General features: G+C 38.7%; 1 protein-coding gene across 2 annotated transcripts in view; it reads right to left on the bottom strand.

The window, feature by feature from the left end:
• Window positions 1-21,964, bottom strand: part of ZFR (zinc finger RNA binding protein) — a 91,243-nt gene that overhangs the window by 54,278 nt on the left and 15,001 nt on the right. For both annotated transcript variants that reach the window (XR_010156931.1, XM_016953476.4), the window contains exons 3-5: window positions 11,089-11,371; window positions 8,929-9,073; window positions 6,234-6,452 (exon numbers count right to left, since the gene is read on the bottom strand). Coding sequence is in view for 1 of the 2 variants with exons in the window: in XM_016953476.4 (XP_016808965.1) it covers window positions 6,234-6,452; window positions 8,929-9,073; window positions 11,089-11,371 (647 nt within the window). In the remaining variant the exon portion in view is untranslated. The remainder of the gene's footprint in view (window positions 1-6,233; window positions 6,453-8,928; window positions 9,074-11,088; window positions 11,372-21,964) is intronic.

Raw genomic sequence — 21,964 nt, 5'->3', positions numbered from 1 at the left:
AATTATCTCAACTGTTTTCTCAATTTTATCTGATCATATACATGCTTTATCACTGATATACAGCTACCTGTTTCTATTTTCATTTCAGATGTTTTCTTGTCTATAATCACACTTTCTATCTTAAAACTTTATATACTATAGTAGCCTGACATAAAAGTCTAAGAAGGCTTTTCTCAAAAGTTGCCTGACTACTTTTCTCCTGGATATGTCTGGTTTTCCATGCATTTTAGCTCTCATCATTCCAATTTATTTTTCCTTCCCTATGTGTACAGACATATTGGAGTTAGGGGGTCCTAAGTCTTTCAGTATTGCAGTCTGCATTTGAGAGACCAAAAAGCTTAATTCTCTGTAAGCAGTTCTTCTGTGCTTTTCTGTCAACTAGTAATCTCTCTCAAGCTTTATATCACTCTTTGCCCATCCATTACCACTTACAGGAATAAGGAAATTTAACTGAAATATGGTGAATAGGCAGTCTACCAAATTTCCAGAGATCTTAGTCTAGAAATGGTCAGTTTACCAGTTTTCAGGTAGGCTTATAAGTAAAATCCACAGCTTTCAAATTTAAAACGTTCTCTTAAATACATTAAATTATCTCTGGATTACTTACAATACCTAATACCATGTAAGTGCTATATAAATGGTTGTTAAGCTGTACTGAGTTTTGTATTATATTTTCTATTCTCCGCCGCCCCCCCCCCCAATTTTTTTTTTGCCCAGGCTGGGGTGCAGTGGTGCAATCTCGACTCACTGCAACCTCTGCCTCCCAGGTTCAACCAATTCTTGTACCTCAGCCTCCCAAGTAGCTGGGATTACAGGCGTGTACCACCATACCTGGCTCATTTTTGTATTTTTAGTAGAGACGGGGTTTTACCATGGTGGCCAGGGTGGTCTGAAACTCCTGACTTCAGGTTACCCACCTACCTCGGCCTCTCCAAGTGCTGGGATTACAGGCATGAGCCACCGCACCTGCAGCCGAATATTTTCAGTTCATGGTTGATTGAATCCATGGTTGCTGAACCGATGGATACAGAGAGCGACTATATTATAATCTGTTACTCTCATTTCTCTCTTTGAGGCTCACATGGTTTTAAATTTGCCCAATGGGATCCGCTCAAACCAGCTTAGCCAAGCGTGGTGGCGTGCCTGTAGTCCCAGCTACTCAAGAGGCTGAGGCTGCAGTAAACCATGATGATAGTGCCACTACACTCCAGCCTGGGTGACAGAATGAGACCCTGTTTCAAAGAAAAAGAAAAAAAGAAATCTGTGTCTATAAATTAAGTAAAAGCACAGTTTTTGAAAACTAAAATAGTTTCACTTAAAAAGTACTTTTACTAGGTCAGGCTCGTGGAACACTTGAGCTCAGGAGTTCAAGACCAGCCCAGGCAGTGTGGTGAAACCCCATCTCAACTAAAAATACAAAAAATTAGCCCGGTGTGGTGGCATGCACCGAGGCAGGATGGATCATTTGAGCGCAGGAGGTGGAGGTTGCAGTGAGCTGGGATTGTGCCACTCTACTCCAAGCCTGGGTGACACAGCAAGACACTGTCTCCAAAAAAAAAAAAAAAAAAAAAAAAAAGTACTTTCATTATCAAGGCCAGGCGTGGTGGCTCACACCTGTAATCCCAACACTTTGAGAGGCAGAGGGAGGTGGGCAGATTGCTTGAGCTCAGGAGTTCGAGACCAGCCTGTGCAACATGGCAAAACCCCATCTATACAAAAAATACAAAAATAAAAAATTAGCCAGGCATGGTGGCTCACGTCTGTAGTCCCAGCTACCTGGGAGGCTGAGGTGGGAGGATCTCTTGAGGTGGAGGTTGCAGTGAGCTGAGATGGTGCCACTGCACTCTAGCCTGGGTGATGAAATGAGACCTAGTCTCAAAAAAAAAAATCAATTAGTAAGCTATGATATTAGAAGAGCTGGCATATAGCTTTTAAATGTATGATACCAGAAACAAAAAAATTAACATTTCAGTAGTAAATTCATCATGCTACAAGTCATCATTTGGTAGGTAGCAATACTCTAGAACTCATTTCACTAAGATAAAGAGAATAGCTGACCAAAATTGTAGCTGCCAAAAATTGCAGATAAAGAACTCAGAAGCCTTAACAATGGTTTCTCTGATTTGGCAACTCTGGACTGTGTATCACATAGTCTTTAAAAAACAGATACTTTATAACTGTTCCAGAACTAGAAATTTATCCTAGGGAAACAAGTGGGCAAATGTACATATCTTTACATGTAAGGATGTTCTACCTAGTGCTGTTTCCAGTTTCTGTCTCATATACAACTAAATGTCCTCAAATACACACTTTAAAACATAGTACATCCATACAATAAAATACTTTGTGGCCATTAGAATGGTTTCTAAATACCACTGGCATTTATAAGAAATCATGGCTCCTGTGTGACATGGCTGACTGTGACTCTAGGGCAGGGAAAGCTCAAAGTGTATCTGTAATAACTTTCAGTGGCAAAGAGGAAAGATGTGTTCAAGGACGAATGAGAATATGTCAAAAAGACTCAGGAGCTGGTTTGAGTGGATCTCACTGGGCAAATTTAAAACCATGTGAGCCTCAAAGAGAGAAATGAGAGTAACAGATTATAATATAGTCGCTCTCTGTATCCATCGGTTCAGCAACCATGGATTCAATCAACCATGAACTGAAAATATTCGGCTGCAGGTGCGGTGGCTCATGCCTGTAATCCCAGCACTTGGAGAGGCCGAGGTAGGTGGGTAACCTGAAGTCAGGAGTTTCACACCAGCTTGGCCACCATGGTAAAACCCCGTCTCTACTAAAAATACAAAAATGAGCCAGGTATGGTGGTACACGCCTGTAACCCCAGCTACTTGGGAGGCTGAGATATAAGAATCGGTTGAACCTGGGAGGCAGAGGTTGCAGTGAGTCGAGATTGCGCCACTGCACCCCAGCCTGGGCAACAGAGTGAGATGCTGTCTCAAAAAAAAAAAATGGGGGGGGGGGGGGGCGGGGAATAGAAAATATAACACAAAACTCAGTACAGCTTAACAACCATTTATATATAGCACTTACATGGTATTAGGTACTGTAAGTAATCTAGAGATAATTTAACGTATTTAAGAGGATGTACATAGGTTAAAGGCAAATATTATGTCATTTTATATGCGGGACTTGAGCATCCACAAATTTTGGTATCAATGGGGGCCCTGGAACCAATCTCCCATGGATAGCAGGGATGACTGTACATTGAATAAAAATGAGTAAGTTCATAGTAATAACAGAAAAAGAAGTGGAAGGAGGGAACTCTAGAGAAGAATGCCTAAGGATCAATGTGAAAGGATTTTGCAACTACCACTGTAGAAATTCATTCAGTTTTCAAAGGATCTACCACCACAGGGTGAAAGACAGTTGAGCAACAGGCCCACAGAGTACTTGTTCATTATAAAGGAAAAAGGTATCTTTATAATGGAGAGATCTGATAGGCACAGCTTTAACCAGTAAAGCCAGCATCAATAGGAATAAACAAACATTACTTATTACATGCTTCTGATGTGATGAAATGGAAGGCTGGTCAAGTAATTTTCTTGTCTAAAAAGTTACCTGAATCTAAACATAAATCATCAGATAAATCCAGATATGGGACATTCTACAAGACAACTGGCCTGAACGCTTCAAAAATATCACTATCATGAGAGACAAGATAAAAATAAGGAACTGTTCTACATTAAAGCAAACTAACAAAGAATGGCAACCAAATACAATCCATGATCCTTGACTAGATTCTAAATTTCAAAAACAAAGCACAAGCACAAACATACATACACCAAATACATACAAAGCCCAGCCATTAAATACATTTTTGGACAACTGGACAAATTTATGTATTAGATAGTATAGTATCCATGTTCAATTCCTTTTCATAATGTTGCCATTGTGGCTACATAAAAGAATGTCCTTATTCTTGGGAAATACCTTCTGAAGAATTCAGGGCAAAGTACCATGTCATCTACAACTTGTAAAGCATATTGCTTATAAACTTATATTGCTGAGCCATTTGAAAATAGCCTTTAAGAGAAAGGAGAGATAAAGCAAATTTGAAAAATTATTAATAATTGGTGAACCTAGGTGAATGGCATAAAAAATAGTTCTTGGAACTATTTTTTTCCACTTTTCTGGAGAATTAAAATTTTCTGGGGCGGGCACGGTGGCTCATGCCTGTACTGTAATCCCAGCACTCTGGGAGGCCAAGGTGGGTGGATCACTTGAGGTTAGGAGTTCGAGACCAGCCTGGCCAACATGGCGAAACCCTGTCTCTACTAAAAATACAAAAATTAGCCAGGCGTGGTGGCGCACGCTTGTAGTCCCGGCTACTTGGGAGGCTGAGGCAGGAGAATCGCTTAAACCCAAGAGGCAGAGGTTGCAGTGAGCCAAGCTGGTACCATTGCACTCCAGCCGAGGCGACAAGAGTGAGACTCTTTTAATCTCAAAAAAAACAAAACAAAACAAAAAAACAAAACAAAACAAAAAAAACCTGATATAAAAAGTTGGGAAAAAACATTAATCAGAGGTATATATCTATACTTAGTGACACGAAAGGCAATCACAGTAACAATAAAGCAGTTTACAGAATAGCACGTATAAGACAAATGCATTTTTATAAACCGTATTTACACACGTATATTCCATGGAAGAAAAGTAGACAGAGACATGCACTAAAATGTTAATGACAATTAGTGTCTAGGAGTAGAAATCTAGTGGTTTAACTTTTTTTCTCTTTCTAAAAAAATATAGTTTCTAATTTATAAATAATAATATATTACTCATGTAAATAAAAATTATCTTCATACTGTATAGACAACCAGAGAAAGAGAAAGGAAAGGAAGCACATATAAGAGAGAAACAATGAACAGGAAAAGCTACTCTGGTACTTCCTATTTTGTTGAAGCTAATGTGGACATTTAAAAAAAATGTGACTAATCAGATTTCATTGTAATATAATCCTAGTTACAATTATAGCTAGTCAACCAAATAGGGAGAGACAGTAAAGTCCTATCTATCTTAAATGACAGATCTAGGAATCATAAATTCAGTATTTTCTTGAGATCTTAACAAAAGATTTCTTTCCTAAATAAGGAATCTCCTGTACTATGCCTTTAATAGATTATAAAATGTCTTTCTACCATCATTCATACTGGTGAATGATGAGCAGGTCCTCATCATTCACCACTCCAGCCAGAGTTCTCAGATGATAATGTCTCCTCATTCAATTCATTTCCACCTGGTTGTCCGGTTAACTTACAAATCTGCTCACACCGCTCCATTTCTTAATATAGCCTCTGCAGCTCCCTTTCTGCCCACAAGATAAAGACACACACCATAGCAGAGCACACATGGCTTTACATACTCTGACACTTCTAGCCTCATCTACTGACATTTACCCCATGTATCCTGTATTCCAGCCACAATGAACTGCAGTTCTCAAACACTCCATGCATGCCTAATTCATCATTGTATCCCTAGCACCCTAGAGTAAGAGATAAGAAATCTCTGAGAAATAAAAGAGTGTCATTCACAGCATATCTTCTGGGAGGAATACAAAAGCTGAGTCTCTACAAAAAAGGCAATGTGTGATCTTAATCACTGTGAAAATGCAAACTTCCTCAGTTAGAAATTGGCAACAGCAGTGGACACAAAAAGGTTTTAGCCATTGTACCTCTCTGGGAGAAATATATAATTATTTAAGGAAAATAAAGGTACTCTGTTCTTCCAAAAAAGGTGTGTTACATAACCACCATCTTATGGATGTTTAGAAAGGGCTACCCAACATTTCCATGATGAACTATTTCTGATAATAAATAGCTCTTTGAGAGCCAAAATAAACAGAAATAATTTGTCTGTAGTATTCCCTGAGTATTAACCTTGAGTTTTCAATTTCATTTGGAAAAGCAGGGAAGTAAACAATCCTGTAGAAAACTGGGTGTTACTTCCTTTAATTGCAATGCTAAGCCCAAGACTCATAATGAGCTTTAAAACCCCCAAGAACATATTGTATTCTTCTAAGATCTTCTCCTCCCCACGCCCCAAAAAAAGCATACAATTTACAGAACAGTCACATTATGTACCTATATTTATGTCTATCAATTAATTTAATTCCTATTATTGGGAGTAAGGTAATTTCAAAGACAATCAAGATAGTTTCTACTAAGTCTCTTCCTAATTTGTTTACTCATTTAAACACAGTTTATCAGTCTTACCAGAATATGTAACTGCTGTGGTACTGTAAGTAGCACTCTGAGTATAGGATGGCACCACAGTAGCCGCAGCTGCTACTGGCTGTACGGTGGAGGATACAGGATAGATGGAGAAAGTAGTGGTAGCTGGACTTGGTGTGGCTGGTTTTATGGCTGTCACTTGTCGAGTTTGCTGGGCTTGAGTATACTGAGTTGCACCTTGGCTGTAACCTGCTTTGGGGGCTGAAGTAGGAAAGAGACATCAGAAAATTAGAAGAGTAAGCCACTATAGTTACTGTACCAGTATCCTTAAAAGCTGGAAAGAATAGGTACAAACATCATTAACTATAAATTTTATGCCAGCAATTTCTCCTTAGCAAAAGGCATAAAACTCTTATTACCAATATGAATAGAATATACAAATAAATATACTATCTTCTGCCAAATGCTTTCTATGTATTTCCAAAATGATTATTTTGGCAAAACTTATAACTAACTGAAATAGCAGTGCTACCACTAAACAAACTTTTCTGAAAAGGAGTGTGTGTGTGTGTGTGTGTGTGTGTGTGTGTGTGTGCGTGTGCACTAGTCAGTCTACTTCAGTTAGGCTTAATATTGGAAACAGGACAGAATGAGTTACAATGTACATATTTCAATTCACAGTAAAAACTTCAATGTTTAATCATATGAAACTTGTTCATATACCATTCATTGCATTTTAACTGATTTTTCCATAGTGAACTACAATCTAACAAGGTACTACATAATTTTTCAAATGTCAATAACTTGAATGCAGCTATTCTTAAATGGCTGCCACTGATGTCTGTCAACTTCTTTGCTGCCTCTGACATACTCAAAACAATGTATATTTTGAAAGAGTCTCAGAAGCCTTATGACTAAATTAATAATCACTTGTAAATGATCACTAAAGCACATAAATGTTATTTCTGAAAAAGGCCCAAAATCACGGGGCCAAGCTCATTTTTTGTTCAGTTAAGTAAAAGTACATTAGAACTTTTATCTTTTTTTTTTTGAGACAGGGTCCCACTCTGTTGCCCAGGCTGAAGTATGATGGTGTGATCATGGCTCACTGCAACCTCAAACTCCTGGACTCAAGTGATCCTCCCACCTCAGCCTCTCAAGTAGAACTTTTATCTCAAGTAGAACTTATCTGCTTATGAAATTTGATCCATGTAACACAAAAAGATAATACTTTACAGAGATGAGACTAATATCCAAGAGCTAAATAACTTACACAAGTCACAGCAATACCAGAGTTAGACTAAATCAAGATCTTCTCTTAGATAATTTAGCACTCAAGCACAACCTAAGCTTGGTAATTAAACAGGAAGTTTACTATAAATTATTATACACGGAAATCAATAGAGAAGAGACCACAAGGCTGGGCATGGTGGCTCACGCCTGTAATCCCAGCACTTTGGGAGGCCGAAGTGGGCAGATCACCTGAGGTTAAGAGTTCAAGGCCAGCCCAACCAACATGGAGAAACCCTGTCTCTAATACAGAATTAGCTGGGCATGGTGGCGCATGCCTGTAATCCCAGCTACTTGAGAGGCTGAAGCAGGAGAATCGCTTGAATCCAGGAGGTGGAGGTTGCGGTGAGCCAAGATTGCACCATTGCACTCCAGCCTGGGCGGCAAGAGTAAAACTCCATCTCAAAAAAAAAAAAAAAAAAAAAGAGAAGAGACCACAGGAATAGTCAGATAGTCACTATAATTCAAAACATGTTAAAACCACTTTTAAGGGACTCATAAAATCTTAGAACTAGAAGGGGCCCTACTGAAATTTGGGTCAACTACCTCATTTACAGGTAAGAGAACAGAGATAAGAGAGGTAAAAAATCACTTGCCCACATTAGCAATAAAGCCAGTACTGGAAGCCAATTCTACTCTCTTACAATCCAAGGCTCTACCCACACCCTCACACCCTTCAAAAATAATTAAAGGAAGTGCCCATTTTTTTTCTTTCTTTTTTTTTTTTTAATTATACTTTAAGTTCTAGGGTACATGTGCACAACATGCAGGTTTGTTACATATGTATACATGTGTCATGTTAGTGTGCTGCACCCATTAACTTGTCATTTACATTAGGTGTATCTCCTAGTGCTTTCCCTCCCCCCACCCCAAGAACTGCCCACTTTTCAAAAGCTTTGTTTTAAAAATTATCAAGTCTCTCTCTAAAAAAAAAAAAATCCATCTTTTAAAGTCTGTAAATATACAGGTTTCTTTGCAAATGAAATGCTTCCTAGATTTGAACCATTCTACATACTGTATTTAACATGATTGGTGGCTGATAACAGAACCAACTGTCATTAGTGATCAGAGAAAGATTAAAAATATGGGCCCATTAAAGGGTCTCCACTGGTTACAAAGGCTGTTTGTTGGCAGTATCATATGTTCTGGGCATTTCTGGCAAAGATAAAAATGTGTTCAGAAGTTATCATCACAGGTTCTTTTGCACAGCTTATTTCAGCAGGGATGGACTGTGGGCTGAAAGTCCAGAAATGGAGTACATTTCCAGGAGAGAAAGGCATGATTATGAATTGTGACTCCAAGGCATTTAGTAGGACATGTCTAGAACCTGCCTCCTAAGATGATGTGATATGAGTTTAGATGGACTCAAAAGCTTATCTTCATTAAACACAGTAAGTCATATACTTCAATAGTTTACAAAGAAACTCTGTAGGTTAAGAAAACCCACCTGTCTGATAGTAAGTTTCAGCAACAGAAGGCTGAGGTTGGGCAGCGGCAGCTACAGCAGCAGCAGTTGCTGTTGGTTGTTGGTAGTATTGCTTACTATCATAAGCTACAGCAGGAGCTGTGGACCTTACATATGAGTATGAATCCTAAAGAAAAGGAATGAAAGAAAATCTTGCTATGAGACAAGTGGAAGGAAAAAAATACTTACTGTATAGAAGTGCAATAAAGGAAAACAAAACACTAAATACGTAGTTTCATGACAGACCTAAACATAAAAGAATCAAATTAAATACACAGAAGATTCATTTTGTACTTCATTAAAATAATATCAAGGCTGGGTGTGGTGGCTCACGCCTGTAATCCCAGCACTTTGGGAGGCCAAGCCGGGCGGATCATGAGGTAAGCAGATAAAGACCATCCTGGCTAACACGGTGAGACCCCGTCTCTACTAAAAATACAAAAAATTAGCCGGGCATGGTGGCGGGCACCTGTAGTCCCAGCTACTCGGGAGGCTGAGGCAGGAGAATGGCATGAACCCGGGAGGCGGAGGTTGCAGTGAGCCAAGATTGCGCCACTGCATTCCAGCCTGGGCGACAGAGAGAGATTCTGCCTCAAAAAAAAAGAAAAAAAAAATCAAAAGCATTTCAAGCAGCATGTTGAACTTTTACAATCAGAACAATCACCAAAACATTTCTAAATAATACTTAAGTAAAAATTAATTTTATTAAAAAAGTCACAGAAGTTTTGCCTTAAAGACGGATCCTACAATATTACAAAAGAACACTTGTGTTACTAAACTTTGTAATTGCTCCTTTTCAGTATTTCTTTTTCAAGAAAGATCAAGGTGAGCTGAGTGAATTCTGGCAGTCCATGAAGTAAAGAGGGGTAGAAAGGTATGTAGGTGAAATGGCTGAAGTAGCAGGTAGGGCCCAGAAAACACTGGGTTTCACAGACACTATTAAAAACAACAAAATTTATTATATTTTGTCTCTGGGCATAAATAATCACACCTCAAAAGGAATTTCATTTAGTAACCTGCCTAAAATTAATAGCAAATACTAATATTGTTGATTTACATTTCAATTTTTTACTGCATAAATTCCTATGCTTTAGAAAGAATATAGCAAAACCAGGGAAAGTTCAGAAGGATCAAAGTTTAAAAAACAGATCCTAAAAGCAAATAAGCAAAAAAACAGATTAAAGAAATTAGGACCAAATTTAATTTAAATAAGCAAGTAGTAATCTAGCACTGTTTTCAAACATAATAAAGAGAATGTAGAATTCCTATAAGACTGAGTAAGAGGCAACTGGATGAATAAGGGCATGATCAATTTTTGTTATAATATGTATTAAAAAAGAACATCTTGACAGGATAAATGTAAAGGGGACAGAATCTCCACCTTTGCTAAGTTTCAAGAAGAAAATATGTAATATGTTTGTCCTGCTCTCAAAATATTCTCAAAATAGGAGACATACCTGTGTTCCAGATGAATAATGCTCTAGTACAAACAAGGGAAGTCTTTTCTATGTCTTCAGTTAAAACAATAACAAACAAACTTGGGGTAAACAATGAAATATTTAACTAGCAATTAATGTGAAAGTTTTTAACAGACAGCTATAAATAATAGAGTCAAATGGATGGGGGGTGAGAGGAAGGATTAATACAAAGCTCATTGCAAGGAATTTTTTTTTTCTTGAGACAGGGTCTCGCTCTGTCACCCAGGCTGGAATGCAATGGCATAATCCTGGCTCACTGCAGCCTCTGCCTCCTGGATTCAAGTGATTCTCGTGCCTCAGCCTCCTGAGTAGCTGGGACTACAGGTGCGCACCACTGCACCCAGCTAATTTTTGTATTTTTAGCAGAGACGGGGTTTCGCCATGTTGGACACGCTGGTCTTGAACTCCTGACCTCAGGTGATCCACCCACCTTGGCCTCTCAAAGTGCTGGGATTACAGGCATGAGCCACCGCGCCCAGCCGGCAAGGAACCTTAATGGTTGGTATGTCCCAAACTACCAAGGAATACTCATTTACTTTTCTCTATCAGTACATGTGTATTTTGGAAGCCCCAAGTTTGAGAAGCAATGGCTAGGGCATTACATTATACACCGAAGACAAAGAAACCCGCACATTCAGGCTACCAAAACTAGTAGTTTTCTTACCTGGTAGTTTTGTGTAGTAGCTGGGGGTGGTGGTGGTGGTGCTTCTTGTTGCCTCTGAGTATAACCATAGTCAGTTGCTGTGTGTGCAGTGGGGTAGCCTCCATAAGCTGCAGCTGTTGCAGCAGCTGCAACAGCTACTGGAGCAGGCCTGGCAACTGCAACTGTGGCGGCTGCTGGTGCATAGGCAGCAGTAACTGTGTGAGCAGCTACTGGAGCCTGATGGACAGTGTAGCTAGCAACTGTAGTTGGATGAGAATAGGCTACACCCGAAGCTGGCTGCTGGCTACATTGTGGAGTACAAGAATAAATATAATACAATTTTAATATCCAGGAGTTAACCAACTTCAATTAAAAGCTATTCAACTGAAATAAAAAGCACATTTTCAAGTAATTTAATCACGGACCACAAAAGGTCAAGTACTTGAACTCAATAAACTTCCTATTCAATATCATATTTATTACTGTTCTGTAATTTTCATTCTTTTTTTTTTAATTTTCATTCTTTAATCTCAATACATTATATAGTCACACGTTTCAGATCATAGATTGTATCACATAACAGGAATTAAAAACTAGGATAAAAAACAGTATTAGGAAGAAAAGAAAAAACCGACCAAATTAGGAACTTTAGTGTTAGTTACATGTAAAGTTCTTTATTATGTTGTACAGTTTTACAAATCTCTACAAAGAAATCATAAGAAAAATATTCTATTCTAGCCCAATTACAGAAAGAAATTTAAGGTAGAAACTACTGACCAGCTGATTAAAAAATACTTCTGTTGCTTTAGGACAGTTGGTATTCAACTGGGGGAATTTTTCCCCCAGGGGACATATGGCCATATCTGCATATATTTTTGATGACCAAACTGCAGAGGAGGTGGTGATATGTGAGCTACTGGCATCTAGTGGATAGAGGCCAGGGATGCTGTTACAAATCCTACAATGCACAGGACAGCCGTGCATAACAAAGAATTATTTAAAGTATGTCAATAGTGCTGAGGGTTGAGAAGTTCTGTTCCAGGGTACAAAACCTACAATGGAATATCTATTATTTTAGATACATTTTCCAGCTTACAGGGAGCATTTCATTATACAAAGTTACTTTTAAATATATAATAGCATGTTTTGTAAAAGAAGACACAAATCAGATGCTTTGCAATTAAAAACATTTAAACCTCAAAGAGACAAAAACATTTTCCAAAACAGCAATCAAATGAATTTCTAGCTAAAGTTCTTACAGCAATATGTTTATTTTAACTTTTAAACTGAAAGCCTATATCACTAAAACCAAAGGCCTACAGATGTTAGCATATAAAAGTGTATTTCTTGTTCTAGGTTTTCTGAATAATACACTCAATTCCACAAGGTAAAGCTACATTACTAAGGCAGAAACACCTACTAAAAAAAGAAGAGCCCCAACAGTTATTTAGCTGATAGGTTTTAGGCTGACCACATTTTAGTATGAGCCAACAACTAAGAATAGCTAAGAGAAAGAAAAAAAAAAAGTTGAAGCTGCACTAATTAACTCAGTCTCTGATTGATGGTCTATAGTACAAGGTATTCTGTACTGGTGTGCACAGTAACATAGAAATATAGTACAGAATTAAATTAAAATTTGGGGCTATCATATTTTAACTGTATTAGGGAAAACACTGATAAACTAGGAAGTTCATATTAGATTGTAAGATTCCAAAGGGAATCAATGTGAAGGTCAGAGATATGGGTTTTAATTTCATATAAAAAGGGGAGGACACCTGGAGAAATTCAGTCTAGAAAAGGTGACAGATGCCTTCTAATAGAAGACACTTACTCCATGCTGCTCCAGAGAACAGAACTAGAACCAATAGTTGGAAGTTACAGGGTGGCAGATTTCAGTCCAATATGAAAAAGAAAACAAAAAACAAAAAACAAAAAAAACTTAGAACAGAGTCCAAAGAAACTCATATAATTTCTATCTGGATGAGGTTTCCATATTTTGATATAAAACTAACATTTTCTACATATATGCCAATATGACAGGAAAAGTTTACATTAAAACAGTGAAAAACTTGTTTGGGAATAACATTTTCTAGGAACAACTCCATATCTGTAAGAAAATGCCAGTAACATGTCATACTTTTCCAAAATTCCTAGAACTGAAAAAAAAGATACTATTTAAAATACAAATACAACAGGTCTGTGAAACTTGTATTTAACATTTACTAACAGGATAAGATTAAATACATCCAGACTAAACCACCTAAGAGTAATTTTGGTTATATAAAAGACTGTTTCTATTCATCCCACTGCTCCTTATCTAGTATTTGTCCCCAAAACATGTCCTATTAGACAAAAAGCAGGTGGGAATAGGATGGGAATGTTGAGTCAACCAGGAAGCCAATTTAACTTATACTGCCTCTGATCGTCACCCTAAATGTCCATGAGACTCAAGAAGGAATGACCATATGTTCTGGTTAATGCCTACTGCCGGTGTAATTATTACTTTTAGTACTTTTCACTCTCCTACATGTCTCAGTTTGAACAATAAATTATACAGTCACCAGTCCCAGGAAAAGATGAAATATGAAAAACATGCCAGCAGATTTAGCAATTGCTATTTACACATCCCTGGCATTGTCTAACTCTGCTCTGTATAGCCAGGTCTCTAACCATCATCTGGACTGGAACCATATCTTCTACCAAAAGCATGAGGAAGGCTGGGCACGGTGGCTCACACCAGTAATCCCAGCACTTTGGGAGGCCAAGGCAGCAGGACTGCTTGAAGTCAGGAGTTTGAGACCAGCCTGGACAACGTAGAAAGACCACATCTCTACAGAAAATTTTTAAAAAATTAGCCACACATGGTAGTGTGTGCCTCTAGTCCCAGCTAGTCAGGAGGCTGAGGTGGGAGGATCACTTGAGCAGAGGAGGTTGAGGCTACGGTGAACCATGATTGTGCCACTGCACTCCAGCCTGGATGACAGAGTAAAACCTGTCTCAAAAAAAAAAAAAAAAAAAAAAAAAAAAAAAAAAAAAAAAGGAAGCCAAGAAACACTTCAAGCGTCAGACATAAATGGAAGAGTACTTTCCCTGAGGAGAAACAGGAAAAGAAAGCACGTAAGCAATTATTACAGAGTACACACACTCTATATTCTTACTCAAGAAATGGCCAGCTCCTTACCTACTTATCAACAACAACAAAAAGTGAGCCAGGGACTCACTACAAAAAATAAGACTTTCAAGACTTCCAGGCAATCTTACTGCTTAAAAAAATAACAGTCAAGCTGGGCACGGAATACCTGTAATCCCAGCACTTTGGGAGGCCAAGAAGGCTGGATCTTGAGTTTGAGACCAGACTTGGCAACACAGTGAGACTCCATCACTACAAAAAACACAAAAATTAGCCACGTGTCGTGGCATGCATCTGTAGTCTCAGGTATTTGGGTGGCTGAGACAAGAGGATCACTTGAGCCCAGGAGGCAGAGGTTGCAGTGAGCTGAGATCATACCACTGCAAGCCTGGGCAACAGAGTGAGACCCCTGTCTCAAAAAAAATTTTTTTTTAATTTAAAAAAAGTTTTAAAAAATGAACAGACAACACAAATCACCACATGTCTGAAGAAAGCCTATTATAAACTGCAAAACAATTAAGAATGACCATGTGGGAAATGAACATATGAAGGCCACAGATGAGAATTTTCAAAAACTCTAATTTGTATCTATAAAACAAGAACTTTATACTACCTAGAAGAGAAGATAAAGTTGAGAAATAGACAAGATAAATATATGAAAAATATAAAAGAAAGGATAAGTCTAGAAGGCCCAATGTCCTGCCTGAAGGAATGACAGAAAAGAAAAAAGATAAAAAAAATTAAGAAATAAAATTTCCCACTCCTGACGTGAACCACGTTTTCAAATTCAAAAAGCTCACAGAGAGCAAAACAGAGTGAAAAAAACAAACCTAGAGACATAGCATTTTACTTTTCAAGACAAAAAGATCCTGTCTCCAGAGAGGGAAAAACTGGGCACCTGCAACTAAATGAAAACTAGACTTCTTACTGGTAACACTAAAGCAAGAAGATAAGGTATTATCTTCAAAATTCAAGGGAAAATGATTACTAATGTAGAATTTTGTACCCAGCCAAACTATGGAGGCAGAATAAAGATTTTTTAACCATTCAAGGATGGAAGGAGTTTACCTACTATAACCTTTTCTTAGGAAGCTACATGAAGATATATTCCAGCTAAAACAAAAAGTAAACCAAGAAAACATGGGATCCTGCAAACAGATGAAAGCCTAGGTCAGCAGCTGTGGTGGCAGCAGGCCCAGAGAGAAGTGAGTATAGATTGGAATTAGGGGAAGGACAGAAGCCTCTCAGAGAAAGATATCCAGAAAAACAGAGGACTTGGCACAGAGCCAGTAGACAGGGAGCCTAGACAAATTTTAAGAAATGACAACATGATTAAGAAAAAAAGGTAGGCTGGGCGCGGTGGCTCACGCCTGTAATCCCAGCACTTTGGGAGGCCGAGGTGGGTGGATCACGAGGTCAGGAGATAGAGACCACGGTGAAAGCCCGTCTCTATTAAAAATACAAAACATTAGCTGGGCGCAGTGGCGGGCACCTGTAGTCCCAGCTACTCAGGAGGTTGAGTCAGGAGAATGGCGTGAGCCCAGAAGGCGGAGCTTGCAGTGAGCCGAGATCACGCCACTGCAGTCTCACCTGGGTGAAAGAGTGAGACTCCGTCTCAAAAAAAAAAAAAGAAAAGAAAAAAAGGTAATGAATGAATTCAGGAAATGTAAACTGCTCAAGAAAGGCATGATCCCAATAAAAGACTTTATAGGTGAGCAATCAGTATGGTATAAAAGAGGAAAAAATCCATTTGAACTTGAGCCTAGGAAGATTTTCTAATAAGCGGTACAGGATTGTAAAATGGAACACATTAGAAATCATAATCATAGAATGGTACTAGGCTCCACAATAAATACTATTGATAAGATAAAAGTTTTTGCTTTAAAGTTTTAGAATCAATCTAAATTAGAGAAGATAAACTATGATTACAGAATATAATGTAAACGTTATCATAAATAAGAGTATACATTAAGTTTGGGGAGTGAAGTAGGGAAAGAGAAGGAGTGAAACACAAGAGTTTCAAGAATTTTTAAAAACTACAGAGTACTCATATACTGTCTAGCTTTGATGGAACTAGAAATGGAGTATACTGTCTAAATTAACAGAAATAGTCTGAATTTGGGAAGAGGAGAAATGAGAAGAGAGCATATGCAATGCAGTCCTAAACTGTGATTGTAGGAAATAAAAATATATGCATAAAGTTGATAAGTTACAAAATAGCAAAAGAGGAATACTATTCAGTGATGTGGAGGTTAGCACCAAAAGAAATAAAACCAGAATGCTTTAAAGGTCTCTGGGGAGTTTTTAATTTGTATACAACAGTGGTTCTCAATGTGATCCAGGGACTCCTCTAAGGGTTCCTGAGACCCTTTCAGGAGGTCCACACAAGGTTGTTCTCTTTTTAATTACACACTGGTGTGAGGCCAGGCTGCCTTCATATATTTTAATCCAAATAATTTACTGCAACAGTCTGAATGCAAAGGCAAATTTTAGAATATTCTTAATTTAAGACATTAAAAAGATTTGTACAAGTGTAAAACAATGCCTCTCATCTCACTGTTTTTGAAACTAATTTTTCATAAGCATATTTTTGGTTAATGTGTAATAGTTTTATTCTTTCTTTTTGAGTCGGAGTCTCACTCTGTTGCCCAGGCTGGAGTGCAGTGGCACAGTCTCGGCTCACTGCAACCTCTGCCTCCTAGGTCAAGCAGTTTTCCCTGCCTCAGCCACCCGAGTAGCTGGGATTACAGGCAGCTGCCACCTTCTGGCTAATTTTTGTATTTTTAGTAGAGACACGGTTTCACCATGTTGGCCAGGCTGGTCTCAAACTCCTGACCTCAGGTGATCCACCCGCCTTGGCCTCCCAAAGTGCTGGGATTACAGGCATGAGCCACCGTGCCCAGCCTAATTCTAATATAGTAAATACCAATATAACCCAAATAAACAAAAACTCTGGGGTTCTGAATAATTAGAAGTGCTACAGGAATCCTGAAACCCAAAAGTTTGAGAATCTTCATTTCATGATGCAGACCATTAACTTGAGTCTGTAATGGTTATTCACCATTTATTTTCTTGGTCTCTATTTATTATCCCTTTATGCAAAAAGTTTCTGTCACGCAACAGGAAAATTGCTTAATTCATTAATAAAAACTACTAATTACAGTAAAATAAGGTTTATAATTAATAGAAACCTAGCAGAAAATTGTTTAATCTAAACCCAAGATATGAAATCACTAGTAAGTGGCAGAGTAAAAGCCAGAACCTAAGCAGTGTGGCCCCAGTGTGTATGTGCTCTTAACCATCACATCTACTCTCTACAACATTTGTGTTTTCTTTAACAGTTTAAAATACGGTGACAAGTTTAACATATAAATCAATGTAATACACATTAATAAAATGGAAGACAAAACCCAAGCGATCATCTCAATAGCATTTGACAAGATTCAACATCCTTTTATGATTAAAAAAAGAAAAAAAAAAAAAAACCTCAACCAACTAGGAATTGAAGGAAATAACCTCAATATAATAAAAACTATGAAAAGCCCATAGCTAACCTCACACTCGATGACACACTGAAAGCTTTTCCTCTAAGATCAGGAAGAAAACAAAGCTGCATGCTTTTACTGCTTCTATTCAACATAGTACTTAAGTTCCAGCCAAAGCAATACGGCAGGAAAAATAAAAGGCATCCAAATTAGGCCAGGTGCTGGTGGCTCACACCTGTAATCACAGCACTTTGGGAGGCCTAGGCAGGTGGATCACTTCAGCCCAGGAGTTCGAGACCAGCCTGGCCAACACAGTGAAACCCCGTCTCTAATAAAACTACAATAAATTAGCCATACATGCTGGCACGTGCCTGTAGCCCCAGCTACTTGGGAGGCTGAAGCACGGGAACTGCTTGAAAACCCAGGGGGCGGAGGTTGCAGTGAGCTGAGATTGTGCTACAGCACTCCAGCCTGGATGACAAAGAAACACTCTTTCTAAAAAAAAAAAAAAAAGCATCCTAATTGAAAAAGATCAAGCCATCTGTTCACAGATGACATCATTTTATACATGGAAAACACTAAACACTCCACAAAAAACTGTTAGAACTAATAAAGGAAATAAGCAAAGTTACAGGATACAAAAATCAGTTGCATTCCTATACGTTAACAATAAACAGGCAATTAAGAAAACAATTCCACTTACAATAGCGTCAAAAAGAATAAAAAACTCAGGCCAGGTACTGTGGCTGGCTCACGCCTGTAATCCTAGCACTTTCAGAGGCTAAGCTGGGAGGACAATATAGTGAGACCTCATCTGTACGAAAAATACAAAAAACAATTAGTAGTGCATGATGACACGTGCATGTAGTCCCAGCTACTTGGGTGGCTGGGATCACCTGAGCCCAGGAGGTCAGGGCTGCAGGTGGCCGTGATCGTGCCAGTCTGGGCAACACAGCAAGACTCTGTCTCCAAAAAAAAAAAAAAAAAAAAGGAAAAGAAAAGAAAACAACCTTACGAATAAACCTAGCCAAGAAGGTGAAAAACGTGTGTATTAAAAACTACAAAACACTGCTGGAAGATTTAAAGACACAAATAAATGGAAAGACATCCCATGTTCACGGATTAGAAGGCAAACTATTGTTAAGATGTTAATACTACCCAAAGTGATCTAAAAATTCAGTGAAATTCCTATAAAAATCCCAGTGATTTTTTTTTTTGCCAGAAAAGAAATCTATCCTAAAATTCCTGTGGAATCTCAAGAGATCCCTAATAGCAAAACAACCTTAAAATATTAGAACAAAGTTGGAAGTCTCACACTTGCTAATTTCAAACTATGATAATCAAAACAGTATAGTGCTGGCATACAGACATACAGACCAATGAAATAGAATAGAGGACCCAGATACATAGCCTTGCATATACAGTCAAATAATTTTTGACAAGGATGCCAAGACCATTCAGTGCGTTGTCTTCTCAACAAATGGTGTTAGGAAAACTGGACATCCACACGAAAAGGAAAAAAGCTGGAGCTTCACCTTACAAAATATACAAAAATTAACTCAAAATGGATGAAAGATCTAAATGTAACAGCTAAAACTATACAACTCTTAGTAGAAAACACAAAGGAAAAAAGCTTCATGACATGAAATTTGGCAATGATTTATTGGATGTGACATCAAAAGCACAGGCAAAAAATTAGACAAATGAGACTACACCAAAATTAAAAACCTCTGTGTGGCTGAGTGCAGCGACTCATGCCTGTAATCCCAGCACTGTGGGAGGCCGAGGTGGGCAGATCACCTGAAGTCAGGAGTTCGAGACCAGTCTGGCCAACATGGTGAAACCCTGTCTCTACTAAAAATACAAAAATTAGCCAGGCGTGGTGGCACATGCCTGTAGTCCCAGCTACTCAGGGGGCTGAGGCAGGAGAATCGCTTGAACCAAGGAGGCGGAGGTTGCAGTGAGCCGAGATCATGCCACTGCACTCCAGCCTGGGCAACAGAGAGAGTCTGTCTCAAAAAAAAGAAATTAGTCTAGCATGTAGGTACATGCCTATAGTCCCAGCTACTCAAGAGGCTGAGACAGGAGGATCACTTGAGCCTAGGAGGAGTTAGAGACTTCAGTGAGCTGTGACTGCACCACTACACTTCAACCTGAGTGAAGAGGAAGACTCTGTCTCAAAACAAACAATTATAGTACGTTTAGCAGTTGGGTGACTGACATCATCCTACAAATACCTTTTATGAGGCAGTAACAAGAGAAGTCACAGAGCAGCACCAGTCTGCCTACCACACTTTGAGTAGTATAAAAGCAGAGCGTCCCACCAGATGTTGGTGTTAGTTCTCAGGGAGAATGCACAGTGCATGAGTGGCCTGAGGGAGGCCCCGATTCTGTTGCCTGCAGCTGCAATATCCCTTATTCAAGGCTCCAATCTCTCAGCTTACACAGCAAGCTACTGCACAAATATCACTTTCCGTGTTAGCAGAGACATGGAAGAATTGGAAAGCAACAGCTTACAACTTTGGGGCTACCAAACGAACCACCACAGTAGGTGAATTAGAAAAAAGTCTTCTTACATCTTTTTTTTTTTTTTTTTTTTTTTTTTGAGACGGAGTCTTGGTCTGTCGCCCAGGCTGGAGTGCAGTGGCGTGATCTCGGCTCACTGCAAGCTCCACCTCCCGGGTTCACGCCATTCTCCTGCCTCAGCCTCCCGAGTAGCTGGGACTACAGGCGCCCGCCACCACGCCCGGCTAATTTTTTTGTATTTTTAGTAGAGACGGGGTTTCACCGTGTTAGCCAGGATGGTCTCGATCTCCTGACCTCGTGATCCTCCCGGCTTGGCCTCCCAAAGTGCTGGGATTACAGGCTTGAGCCACTGCGCCTGGCCTCTTCTTCCATCTTTTAAGGGAGAACTGTAAGGAAACTTTTTCCTATATCAGTCTTGCTCTGGATAAAGAAGAGAAAAGACTTTCCTGACAGTTCTTAGGCACAAGACATGGTGAAACCCTGTCTCCACTAAAAAATACAAAAATAAGCCAGGTGTGGGTAAAGAAGAGAAAATACTTTCCTGACAGTTCTTAGGCACAAGACAGTCTTCCCCTAGGTTTGGACTCTAGAATTCACATTATCTGACCAGGCAAATTCCCAACCAAGAAGTTAGTTTAATTCAGACTGACTATCTATTATCTGAAATGCATGGGACCAGAAGTTTCCGATTTTGGAATATTTGCATTACACTTACCTGTTGAGCAAGCCTAACCCGAAAATACTTAACCTCTGTAACTCAAGGCTGACAGTGCTTCCAGGTCACACAAAACACATATTCTTCTGTAAATGCTGCAAATAACGTTCCAACAAACAGGAAACCTCAATCAAAAAAATCTTAAGAGGCCAGGCGCAGTAGCTCAAGCTTGTAATCCTGGCATTTTGGGAGGTCAAAGAGGGAGAATCACTTGAGGCTAGGAGTTTGACACTAGGCTGGGTAATAAAGGGAGGCCCTGCCTTTAAAAAAAAAATTTTTTTGTTTTAATTAGCCAGGTATGGTGGGGTCCTGAAGGCTGAGGCAGGAGGACTGCTTGAACCCAGGAGGTTGAGGCTGCTGTGAGCCACAACTGCACCACTGCAATCCTGGGTGATGTTGCCTGGGATGTAGCCTGGGTGACAGAGTGAGACCCTATTTCAAAAAAAAAAAAAAAAAAATCATGATAAAACCCAAGGGAAATACACTAATATAAGCAAAAGTGTACAGAATTAAAAGAAAAAAAATTTTTTGAGACCACAAGCATTAGAATTATTGGATACAAAATGTTTAAGCACACTTGAAGTAAAAGAGATTGTCAAAACTAAGACTAAGGAACAAGATGGGTCAAAAACAACCAAATGAACTTTTAAAACTAAATCATCTGACAAATTTATAGTCAGGAACTCAGATAGGTTATTGCATAACTAATTAAACATGGCTGGCAATAAACTGGTGAATGAGAAAATTATCTGTAAAAATTACCCAGAATGCACAGAGAGAGAGGAAGAGATGAAAAACTTTAAAGAGATTAAAATACTTGGAAGATAAAATAAAAAGTGGTTAACTTACATCTAATTGGAATTACAAATGGAGAGAAAGACTAGGAAGGAATATAGAAAAAAAACGTCAAGAGATTCCCTAAAATTAATGAAAGATAACAATGTTCAGATTCAGGAGTCCCAAGAAACCCTAGTAAACAAGAATTCACAGTAAGATATATCTAAGTGAAACTGTAAACATGAAAGATAAAGAAAAACTCTT

The sequence above is a fragment of the Pan troglodytes genome, chromosome 4, assembly GCF_028858775.2.
Source record: "Pan troglodytes isolate AG18354 chromosome 4, NHGRI_mPanTro3-v2.0_pri, whole genome shotgun sequence".
Lineage (NCBI taxonomy): Eukaryota > Metazoa > Chordata > Mammalia > Primates > Hominidae > Pan > Pan troglodytes.
The sequence above is the reverse complement of the archived record's forward strand: the minus strand, read 5'-3'. Positions and strand labels throughout refer to the sequence as shown.